Source organism: Aspergillus lentulus (assembly GCF_001445615.1).
Source record: "Aspergillus lentulus DNA, contig: Alt12, strain: IFM 54703, whole genome shotgun sequence".
Taxonomy (NCBI): domain Eukaryota; kingdom Fungi; phylum Ascomycota; class Eurotiomycetes; order Eurotiales; family Aspergillaceae; genus Aspergillus; species Aspergillus lentulus.
In genome coordinates this window covers 2606949-2618342 of record NW_028322115.1, presented here as the reverse complement: position 1 = coordinate 2618342, position 11394 = coordinate 2606949, and the positions used below count along the sequence as shown (strand labels likewise).

The 11394-nt window shown below is 52.2% G+C and overlaps 5 protein-coding genes across 5 annotated transcripts; 3 read left to right on the top strand and 2 right to left on the bottom strand.

The window, feature by feature from the left end:
• Positions 1-89: 89 nt before the first annotated feature.
• trm61 (tRNA 1-methyladenosine methyltransferase subunit GCD14) lies at positions 90-1598 on the bottom strand (the record flags this gene model as incomplete). Its single annotated transcript, XM_033561016.2, has 1 exon — positions 90-1598. One exon carries the CDS (start codon positions 1596-1598, stop codon positions 90-92), a length of 1509 nt encoding a protein of 502 aa, XP_033416907.2.
• Positions 1599-2116: 518 nt separating this feature from the next.
• ALT_6776 (cysteine--tRNA ligase) lies at positions 2117-4606 on the top strand (the record flags this gene model as incomplete). The annotated part of the gene is made up of 2 exons (XM_033561017.2): positions 2117-2416; positions 2480-4606. 2 exons carry the CDS (start codon positions 2117-2119, stop codon positions 4604-4606), a joined length of 2427 nt encoding a protein of 808 aa, XP_033416908.2.
• Positions 4607-5313: 707 nt separating this feature from the next.
• ALT_6775 (NAD(P)H-dependent flavin oxidoreductase) lies at positions 5314-6520 on the top strand (the record flags this gene model as incomplete). Its single annotated transcript, XM_033561018.2, has 4 exons — positions 5314-5356; positions 5415-5497; positions 5567-6295; positions 6374-6520. 4 exons carry the CDS (start codon positions 5314-5316, stop codon positions 6518-6520), a joined length of 1002 nt encoding a protein of 333 aa, XP_033416909.1.
• Positions 6521-7418: 898 nt separating this feature from the next.
• Positions 7419-8366, top strand: ALT_6774 (uncharacterized protein; the record flags this gene model as incomplete). The annotated part of the gene is made up of 1 exon (XM_033561019.2): positions 7419-8366. The coding sequence occupies one exon, from the start codon at positions 7419-7421 to the stop codon at positions 8364-8366; it is 948 nt and encodes a 315-aa protein (XP_033416910.2).
• Positions 8367-9391: 1025 nt separating this feature from the next.
• ALT_6773 (hydrophobin family protein) lies at positions 9392-9967 on the bottom strand (the record flags this gene model as incomplete). The annotated part of the gene is made up of 3 exons (XM_033561020.1): positions 9392-9448; positions 9496-9584; positions 9634-9967. The coding sequence occupies 3 exons, from the start codon at positions 9965-9967 to the stop codon at positions 9392-9394; spliced, it is 480 nt and encodes a 159-aa protein (XP_033416911.1).
• Between the last annotated feature and the right edge of the window lie 1427 nt (positions 9968-11394).

Here is an 11394-nt window from a genome sequence, read left to right as displayed (position 1 = left end):
GCATACGTGAAGTCAGGATCTTGAGGTGCCTGATTATTCATCTTGTATTCCAAGCGTCTAGATTATATCACAATAGCGACAATTTCGATCTATGATTGGGTTTCCTGGGGCTGCGCAGGGATGTCTTCTGACATTTGCGCCTTTTCCTGCACCTCCTTCTCCTTCGCTTCCCTTTTTAATTGCTTCTTGCCTTTCGGTTTTCCTGCGTCCGGTGAGCCCCCCGTCTTCTGAGCCGGCCAGGTCTGCCGACACCTTTGCTCGTCTTCCTCTGTCCATTCGCGGGGTAGAATAGCAAAGACGAGATACGATGTGTGCGTTTTCAGGTCCGGTTCGGTGCGATGTACCAGGCGGCCGAGTTCGTACGATGGGGTTGATGATGGAGCTGCGGTTGTGTCCGAATGCTGCGGTATGTCTTGTAGAGAGTTCTCTTCGACTTCTGTCTTTTCTGATTTGGTTGCTGCTGGCTTGTCGGAGGCGGTGCCTTCATCGTCGCTCTCTTGAAGGAGAGACTCGCGGAATCTTTTCGAGTGTTCCTCGACGGCGCGCATCTTAGCGACGGCTTCGTCCACCGACTTGGGGAAGACAGTTGCGCCCCGGACACCTTCGCAATCTAATCCCGTTCGTTCGCGTTTGACATCAATCCGGTGGTGGTTCACCTCAACCATTGATATTGAGAGCCAAGAATACTCGCGAAGTGTGGTGATCGTCCGTTGCACTTGCTCGATACATGGGGAGAACGTGCATATATATACCGGCGACGAGGGATCGAGAGGCGATTCCGCTCCCGAAGGGGGCCTGCGAACGAGATGCTTGAGCGCAAGCCATGGCGCCGGCAGGTCGAGGAAGATCGCATTCGCTTTCGGCGATTTGCCGGTTTTCGGGTCCCCGAGGAGAAATCCATCTTCGTAGACATCGCGGTGCGTCACTTCGACCAGTCCATCCAGGCCGTGGTCATGGATCTCTTCCCGGACTCTTTGTGCGCGCTGTGCGTGGAATTCGAAACTGCAGACCTTCCCTAGCCTTCTTTTCTTAGCTGCGGGTGCCTCGGAGGGGTATCCGTTGAAGACCGCGCGGACAGATGCATGTGTGAATGAGCCGCTCCCAGCTCCGGCCTCGATAATTGTGCTCCCTGGGCGAACGCAGAGCCGATGCAGAATGTAGCTGTAGTCTGGTGTGTAGACAACCTGGGTCCGATGCGGGAGCGACGCGGTCCATAATTCCGGTGTAGGGTATAGAAGGTGAAGGAACCCGCTGGCCGCTGCGCGGGGCGTGCCAGGAGAAGATTGCGCCTCCTCTTTGTTCGATGTCGGGGTGTCCAAATCATCCGCTTTGCGCTTCTTGGATGGCTGATTCTTGCGACCCCGGGAGCCTGTGTCTACTACAGAGGCGACAATTTGCGAACCCCATGGTTGATCGATAAGCGTGCTGTGCGGAAATGACCCGAAACGAGTGTTGGTGACTTTCCCCTCCTTGTAACCCTGATTTTCGTCGTCTTCTAGTTTGAGGATAGTCGGGATGGTCTGGTCTCTGCGGAGATGAAGTAAAGCAAGGTCGCCCAATTCGGACCGAAGGCGGTGGTTGAGGAACGGGGAGCCCATTGCGACTGCCTGCAATCGCAGAGGAGCGGCGGAGGGGGTCCAGAGGTTGTTGAGAGAATGTAGCCCAAGATATCTCTATCCTCGAGCTATCCAAGAAAACCGTCACCCATCTCTGAACCACTAGTACTACAGCGGCGACAAGCTTTGGAGAATCTCCGATGCGGTCTAGACCCAAATAGCTCATACTCAGGGCTTAGGGCTCAGGGCTAGATGTCAGGGCGAGCAACTGCTGGTTCCTGCTGGGCTCCGATTGGCTACGTAACTTAGACTTATCCGTTCGGATTCCAACCTCAGGCTCCCAGGCCTCCATGAGTCACCCAGTTAGGTAGTTAAACATTATTGCTCAACCCCTCCCCCTCGTTTTAAGGTGGTCGTCCCAGATCTCCATCTTCCTCTTCTTCCCTCTGTCCTTGATGCCCATATCCTTCTCTCGTATCTCACTCTCGGTCTCCTCCTTTGCAAATCCCTCAAAGGCCCGGTTGTCGCTCCTTTCTCCTCTGTTGATTTTTTCTAGATCAATGGCCACCGCGCGCCAGCAGCCGCCATGGCGGCAACCAACAGAGTATCCCGAGGCCAAATCTCGCATACCGCCTCTGAAGATTTGGAATTCGTTGACGCGGTCGAAGAATCCATTCATTCCTATTGACCCTGAAGGAAAGAAGGTGACCTGGTATGCTTGTGGGCCGACTGTCTATGACGATGCGCATTTGGGCCATGCCAGGAACTATGTCAGCACAGATATCATTCGGCGTATAATGCGCGACTACTTTCATTTCGATGTGAAGTTTATCATGAATATCACAGATGTCGATGACAAGGTGTGCAAGACTTTACCTGTGCCATTGGTCTTTCTAGCAATGTGCTGACGCAGTGACATATAGATCATCCTCCGAGCGCGCCAGCAGCATCTCTTCAATGAGTTCGTCTTCGCGCACCCTACAATCGTCGCCGAAGTCCTGGACGTTGCGCGAAACGCATATAGTGCCTATCTGAAGAAGAACCTCCCGTTACTGAACCCCGAACTGCCCCCGGCGCAGTATCAAGAGGAGGTGGAGAAGGTTTACGCGACTGTGTTGAATGGAGGACCCTTGCCCGGCAATGAGAAGGCGGGTGATGACGAGGCAAAGGTTAAGATGCACATCAAGACGGTGGCATCAGCTGCAAAGGTGATCGCGCAGGCGGAAGGCCTCGACCAGGCTACAGCCCCTAAGGGCTTCGCCGAGTCCTTCTACACAAATGCTCAGGACCTTCTCCTTCCATATCTGGATTCGCTCAAGGCGTCCTCGATCAATGCGGACGATCATTCCATTTTCACGAAGTTGACGAAAAAGTACGAGGAGCGGTTCATGAAGGATATGCGCGATCTCAACGTCCTTGACCCCGATGAGTTGACTAGGGTCACCGAGTATGGTGCTGAGATTGCAGACTTTGTGGAGAAAATTGTTGAGAACAAGTTCGGCTACGTTACGGATGACGGTTCGGTGTACTTCGATATTACTGCTTTCGAGAATGCCGGACACCCCTATGCCCGGCTTGAGCCCTGGAGCCGGTCCGATAACAAGCTGCTCGCGGAGGGAGAAGGCGCATTGACCAAGAAGACAACAGAGAAGCGTTCAGCTTCTGACTTTGCACTTTGGAAGGCGTCGAAGCCTGGTGAGCCCAGCTGGACGAGCTCCTGGGGTCGGGGCAGGCCGGGCTGGCACATTGAATGCTCTGCGATGGCTTCGGCTAAGCTTGGCAAGCAGATGGATATCCACTCGGGAGGTGTTGATCTAGCTTTCCCTCACCATGACAACGAGTTGGCGCAGAGTGAGGCTTATTGGTCCCATGGCCACTCACACACTGATCAGTGGGTGAACTATTTCCTGCATATGGGTCATCTGTCGATTCAAGGGTCAAAGATGTCGAAGTCGCTTAAGAACTTCACAACCATCCGCGAGGCACTGGAGAGAAAGGAGTGGACACCGCGCAGTCTCAGAATTGTCTTCTTGCTCGGGGGTTGGAGGGACGGCGTTGAAATCACAGAGGAACTCGTCAGTGCTGGAAATTCTTGGGAGGACAAAGTCAACAATTTCTTCATCAAGATGAAGGATCCTGCGACGCTATCAGGCCAGACGTCGGGCTCCGACACCACTCTCCCTGCCGCTCTGGAGGCCGCGAAGAAGGCTACTTTCGATCATCTGTGCGACTCTTTCAATACGCAGGGAGCGATGTCGGCGATTTCAGAGCTAATCTCGAAGTACAACGGCGCCGACAAGTCTACACTCAATCCCAAGGATGTCGAGGCTGTCGCGCGGTGGGTGACCTCGATGGTTAATATCTTCGGTTTGAATGGCAAGGCAACCGCCGACAGCACGGAAATTGGCTGGACAGGTATTGATGTGCCTGAAGAAGCCAAGCCTTTCCTGTATCCGCTGTCCAGCATGCGTGACTCGCTCCGCCAGGCTGCGCGGGCTAAGGAGGGAGTTACCGCGGAGACTGTTGCGGAGATTGTGGACAAGGGAGAAGTGCCAGAGCAGGACCTGACTGAATCCGCAAAACCTTATGCTGAACTTCTTTCGAACTTCCGCACTAAAGTGTCTTCTATCCAGCAATCCGAGTCGCTTGCCAAGGAGATCCTGGCACTTTGCGATCGCGTTCGCGACATCGACCTGTTTGATCTCGGCATCTACCTTGAAGACCGAGACAACCTTCCCGCATTGGTCCGTCCTGTTACCCGAGAGCTGATCCAGGCGCGGGAGGAAAAGGCAGCGCGGGCGCGCCAGAAGCAGATTGAAAAGGAGAACAAGGAGAAGGAAGCCCTCAAGAAACTGGAGAAGGGCAAACTGAGTCACCTGGAGCTGTTCCGGACCAACGAGTACAGCGCCTGGGATGAAGAGGGTATCCCTACTCGCGATGCTGCAGGCGAGGAGATTACGAAGAGCCGAGCGAAGAAGCTTCGCAAGGACTGGGAGAGACAGAAGAAGCTACATGAGACTTGGCTGGCCAGTCAAATGGGCGCCAAATAGAGGGGGCATGTGTCATAAAACAGTCTTTCGGATGTATCTATGCATTATAATGGGCGTTCTTGGTTCGCCGTCTGGCAGACTCTTTCGGTCCATATCTATATCTACAACTACCCTTGATGATAGTTTATAGCCATCAACCCAAGCCATCGGATATATTAGATCCTCCATAGTTTTGTATCTGCTGAATGAAGAGGGTTATACAGTTTATGCACCACACAAAATCCCCGGATCACATGCTGAGAGCTCAGGCGATCCACTCAGTCACCAGACAGACCAACACTACGGGGTACAGAGTTGTACTAAGAACCACCATTATTATTCGATCATCTCATCAGAATAATGTCTCTTTTGGAAAATCAAGATTAGCTGGCTCTGGGTCTACTCCACAATCCACGTCCGAAACACCATCGGCCCATCTGGAGATACCTCCGAATTAGGGATCGCTGGCCGCAAGCCGCAGGCCGACACCTTTCGACCTCGGCAACTTGTCCTCCCCACACCAAGAGGTCCGCGGTTACACAGTTCACAGTGGTCAGCACAACAGCCGATTTCTCAGCATAGCGAAGTGGTCAACTCATGTTAATAGCTGCTTCTTTCCTGTTTTCTAGAGATTCTTTGAAGACTTTGGCATAGAAGAGTTTAATCATTCTCGCATTTTTAGAACTTGATAGTGGTGTTTAATTCTGTTAGCTCGTCTCCGCGACAAGATGCCTTTCCACACTGCGTTAACGAGGAAACTGGGCATCGCCGGTGAGTTGCATGGACTTGGAGTTGTGGAAAGCGGCTCAGGTTGCTGACAGATTTACAGTCCCTGTTGTACAGGGAGGTATGCAATGGGTTGGATACGCAGAGCTCGCTGCGGCGGTTAGCAACGCAGGTGGTCTGGGAATTGTACGTCTACGACGCACTCGAGACAATCGAGTCTGAAAGACAATCGCTAACTCCGCTAACTCTCCCAAGCTCACTGCACTCACGCAACCCACCCCGGAAGACCTCCGCAAGGAAATCCGTCGATGCCGAACCATGACCAAGAAGCCTTTCGGCGTGAACCTGACCCTCCTCCCAGCCCTCGTGCCCCCCGACTACGCCGCCTACGCACAAGTGATCATTGACGAAGGCGTCAAGATTGTCGAGACAGCGGGCAATAACCCCGGCCCCGTGATTACGCAGCTGAAGAAAGCCAACACGATCATCCTGCACAAGTGCACGACCATCCGTCACGCCAAGTCCGCCGTGAAGCTGGGCGTGGATTTCCTCTCCATCGACGGCTTCGAGTGCGCCGGCCACGTCGGCGAGCACGACATCACAAACTTTATTCTTCTCAGCCGGGCGCGCCAGGAGCTCAACGTTCCCTTCATCGCCTCGGGTGGGTTCGCGGACGGACAGGGTCTTGCGGCGGCGCTGGCGCTCGGTGCGGAAGGTATCAACATGGGTACTCGGTTCATGTGCACTGTTGAGGCGCCCATCCATCAGAAAGTCAAGGAGGCCATTGTGGCGTCGGACGAGAACAACACCAACCTGGTTCTGAGACGGTGGAAGAACACCTCCCGTCTGTTCAAGAACAAGGTGTCGGATGAGGCGCTGAAGATCGAGAGGGAGAGCAAGACAGGCGAGTTTGCCGAGATTGCGCCCTTCGTTAGCGGCAAGAGAGGCCGCGAGGTGTTCCTGAACGGCGACATTGACTACGGTGTAAGTTCTTAACCCCTTCCCGCTGGCATCCCTAGTTTTACGCCGCGATTCCATAAACTAACATGGTTCAATTCGCAGGTATGGACCGCGGGTCAAGTCATTGGTCTGATTCACGACATCCCGACGTGCGCGGACCTCCTGCAGCGGATTGAGAGAGAGGCCGTCGAGGCCATTGATCGGTCTAAGTCGTTGTACACGGCAACCGCAGGGCAAAGCAAGCTGTGAGGTTTGACTATCTAGCTTTCTTGCAATGTTTCGTACGTCAGCAATCACGCTTGGGATACTTGGATCATGGATGTTTGTCATTGGTACCTGGAATGTAGATCCCCAATATAAGTGAGATGAGCACTGAACCGCGTCTTTCCTTGTTCATCCAGTCTAGCTAAACCTCTTCCTGCGGCATGTAAGGACTCTTGGCTATTTTTCTGGAACTTCACATGTAATTGAGAAAGCACGGAGCTTATCCCTTGCCTCCCTCTCATAGCGGAGCGGACAATTGCCCGCATTTATCTCAAAAGGGAACGTGACTTTCTCAGAACGTGTAAACAAAGAGCATGGGGCCTATCTGAACTGTAAATGTGCCTTGTGGGCAGAATGGTGTAGCAAGTGTCGTGTTTTAAGGTGTTGGATCAAATGGAGTAGTAAGGGTTTCAGCCCAATCTCCATAGCCACATCCGTAATGACATAGCCCTAACTAATCAAGTGTCTATTAGGAGCCAGCAAACTCACAAAATTAAGATCAACCATACAGTAATATGACCATTGCCTTCTAATCGAGTCGTGCTCAATTCAGTCATGCAAATAAAGCCATAGACTTCAAACATGTTTCTGTTCCTTACTTTGCACTATTCTATACACCGAGCATAAGGCTCCAATTGTTCGAGTACTCAGCTATCAAATAGATGGAACCACGGATCAGCTGAGATAGTGTCTCAAGTGTCAGGCAGAAGGTTAATTTGTTTGTTGACATGGTTGTCACCGATGAGAGGCGACGAGATGCATCTATATATGTCGGTAGACGTAGCTGTAGCTCAACTACATCTGATCCTATTGTCGGTTCCAAAACTCAGAGTTTACTTTTACAAAGTGTACTGGGAGTCCATGAACGGGCACCATCGCAAGCATGGACTTGATATCGTCTATTTTCCCCTGTATCCAGCGACGGAAGCCGCTGAAATTCCCAGCTCAAGAGCATAATGACGTCCAGCCGGAGAGCGAAGCGTCTCAAGCCTCTTCGGCGGCCTCAAGAACCGTCCCCAGCAAGTCCTCAGCGAGGATGTCGGTTCGGATCGTTGAAGCAGTCGATTCGCAGACGACCATTTGCCCCGAGGAGCCCATGAATGACCATGACGGGCTCCAGGAGAACGTGAATGAGAACGAGAAACAGAGACCTCTCGTCTCGTCTGTCGAGCATAGGCACGCAGACGCAGACGCAGACGCAGACTCAGACTCAGCAAAAGACAGCAATGTCAGAGTTATCCACATGGACCTCAGCGATACCCCGACAGCAACGCACGGCCGTCACAATCAAAATCAAAAAGAACCACTTATTCCCGCGCTACCCCCCAAAGCCGCAAAGCTCCCCGAGGTCAAAAGCCGCATGATAGAGAACATCCCCGAGGAAAGCGACGACGACGAGGACAAAACACCACCATTCGAAGACGCTACGGGGAACTCATCTGAACGAGACGCCAAACGCAACTCAACCTGGCGCCAGAGCTCCAGAAAGTCTCTGGTCGACATCATTAACCTCCTGCAATCAACCACAAGCAACAACATCAGCACCCTCCGCATCAACAGTCTGAAGTGGCCCTTACCACCGAAATCACCACACCGGCCACGGCCCTCCACAGCCTTATCCTGCCGGTCGTCGACGTCGTTCAGCTCGTCGGTAACCGCCACCGTAGAGTTCGAGAAGCCGACCCTCATCGACAAGAAAGAGAGACGGATGGGCGCAGCGATGCTCCCCAGCATTCGACTTGCGGCCAGGAGATGGAGCGTCAACGACGGCGGCATTGACAATGACAGCAGCATGAACCCCAAGGGGCCTCGGCCTCTTTTTTGCGAGTAACGGAGTTTGGAGTCTTGCTTTGTTCTTCCGGGCTGTTTTTGCGGTTGTGGGGGCTGGGTTTCTATGGTCGTTTGCGGGCCTGGTTTGGGGCTCTGTTATCTTGTCTGTGGATATTTGATTCTTCTTCTCTTCTTCTTCTTCTTCTTCTTCTTCTTCGTCTTCTTCTTCGTCTTCTTCCTCCTCCTTTTGTTTTCGTGTCTTTCTTTTCTGGGGCGATGGATTGATATACATACTTTCGATAACTTAATCCTGTATACTTGCTGGCAAAGAAGGAGATTTTATTCATGCGATATTCTTAATGTATGTCAGAGAATTGTGACCTATTCATCTCAGTGTTGGGTGCAAAGTCCATCAGAGTAACTGACAATGGGGATGGACCTGTATTTGCTGGGCATGCTGCTGCACTATCATTTGTGCTAGCTAGGAATGCCTGACTTCGCAGCTTGTTAGCTCAGTCAATTTGAGGACATTCGGCGGTATCCGGGTCATCTATAGCTTCGAAATATTCACACATGGTGGATGCCAATAAAATGCGCGACTACAGGTCTCTAGTCATCAAGTGACTCACATGGAAAGTGATCAAGGGGATTCCAAATACAACGCGTCGTATATAGGACGGAAGATTACGGTGGAATGGCTGGTGAAATGTATGGCGCGCTTCCTGTGGGAGAGGAATGCTGGAAATGTACGCGTACATGGACATGACAAATTGGCCAATGGCACAAACTAAGTTGTCTGTCAGGAAGAGATTTGTCAGGAAAGGTTAGAGGCAATTCTATGCATTAAATTATGTATGACAAAGCCAGCATCGATAAATGCTGGTTGCCCACAGGCAGAAAGTATTGAGGAAAACAGTGCAATCTTCTTTCTCCGAGTGCCACAGCACAATTAATGATACACAATTCAGCAACAGGTACCCTATCTATCAAACAGAAGATTCCCGGGACCCTGCTCCCTACCCCGAGCCGCCATATCGAATCTCCAAACGCTGGCTGAGAGCGCCAACAGCAGAAGCGACGAGTAGCTTACAGGATAGAGCCGAGGGCAATGCAAGGAAGACCCAGGCCAATGAGGGAGCCGCTCTGTTGGACGTTAGTAGGAAACTAGCCATTTGTAGAAGCAGACTTACGGCATCGGAGGGAGAGTTCTGGCAGCAAGCAATGTTCTGCTTGCACTTCTGGTTGACCAGATCCTGGACGGCAATAGCAATGATGGGGACTAGAATATGTCAGTATGGGCGACCAGTGTTTGGCGAAGCTTAACGTACTCTGGAGGTCCAGCTTGGAGCACTGGTTGAAGAGACCGAGACCCTCGGAGCCAGATCCACCACCGATGAGGTTCTTGAGGGTACCAGCGAGGATACCCTCGTCGATGTCGGTGACATCACCGGCGTAGGTGGCCTTGTTGCAGCAAGAGAGCTGAGCCTGGTCACCACACTTCTCGGTAGCCTGCTTCACGGTGATGTCGTCAGGAACGGGGAAGCGGACGTTGGCGTTGCCCTTGTTCCCAACACCATTGCCAGCAGCGTTAGCATCGTGCTGGGGAAGGGCGGCCACGGAGACGGCGAAAGCGAGGACAGCAGCGCTCAAAGAGAACTTCATTGTGACGGTAGGGTTTGAAAAAGGAGTGAAGACTCGGAGTGAATTTGGGTTTGAGAAAAAGTGAGAAGATTGTACTTCGAAGGAAAGGCTTGTCAACGAGTGATGGTTGATGGAGAGGAAAGAGAATGGCCACAGGTGAAGTGAAGACATCTTTATATAGACTCAGGTGGAGGCAGCGGGCTCTCTGTTGATGCTAGTTGTATCCGCCCTTGATTGAGCTCTCTGTCATGGTAGCTATCCAGCTTGAGTCCCTGAGTGGAATGTGGTATGCAAGGAATCCATCGTGATTTGTCCCTTCAGAGTCAGAACCGCGTTATCGCAATCTCGCAGCCCTGGATTGGAGCTCTCTGCCCCAGCGGTTGGTATGGATCTGCAAAACATTCGATTGATCTAAACTAACAAGTCAGCTTCCAGCATACCACGCTCTCGTGAGCCACGCTTCGTTCAGGGGACCGGCCGTGCATCGACTGAGACCGCATAGTCCGCGTCGTCTGTCTCATTCCCCTGGTTCTACTACGTCGATCTTACATGCAAGCGGTAAACTCACCTGTGCCGGCTTGGTCATTGGGTTGCATTACCTGCCGCGGAGCTATCGCAAGCTTACCGCATTCAAAACAGCCTTCTTCTTGAGTCTCCATATCACACGATTATGGCCAATTCCTACGGCTTCAGCCATTCCATCAGTGGCGCATCCCGTATGACTCCACTCTCACTTAATACAGAGTGAGCACCTGCTGGCATAGCACGGGAAGGGCTAACCCTTAAGCGACTAGGGATCGGAGTATTCAAGGGCCTCTCGTTCGGTATGCAGGTGCCAATAGTTCCAACGTGCGTGCTGCTGGTTTAATCCAAGGTTGCAGAAGCTTGCAGGGCCTGCAAAGTCTTGTTGTTGATCTGCAAGGGACTTTCCGTCTCGTTCAACTGGTCGATAGTGTATAGTCATCGCAAGGGTTACGACGTAGCTGACCCTGTCCCATGGCTCCAGCAGTCCAGCCTCATTCTACCTCGTCATAAACAAGATTAAATTTCCCGAGCGTGCTCGAGCCGGTTTTCTCTTGTGCTTTCTTTGGTGAGAGCTCTAGCCAGGCTCATGTGGGTAAGGGAAAGCTGATTTCCTCCTTTGCTTTGTTCCTGGCAACAAGCGAGGCAAGGGACTTTCAATCGGAACTATGGAGCACGTAGATGCGTGCTTTTTCCAGATGGCTCCACTAGTAGGCAATCCTGTCTTCCCGAATGTAACTCGCTCCGTTCGCAGTTGCTCGTCGCTGAGTCGTGATGAAATCGACTTTGGTTCTCTTTCCGTTTTCACTCTAGCTCACATGTTGCTGTCGGGGAAACACTCCCTGCGCTCCACATTACTCAATTGAGGATCTTTCAAAATAAATAATAAAAGGCCTCCTCGTGGTGGATGGACGTGAGCTGGTCGC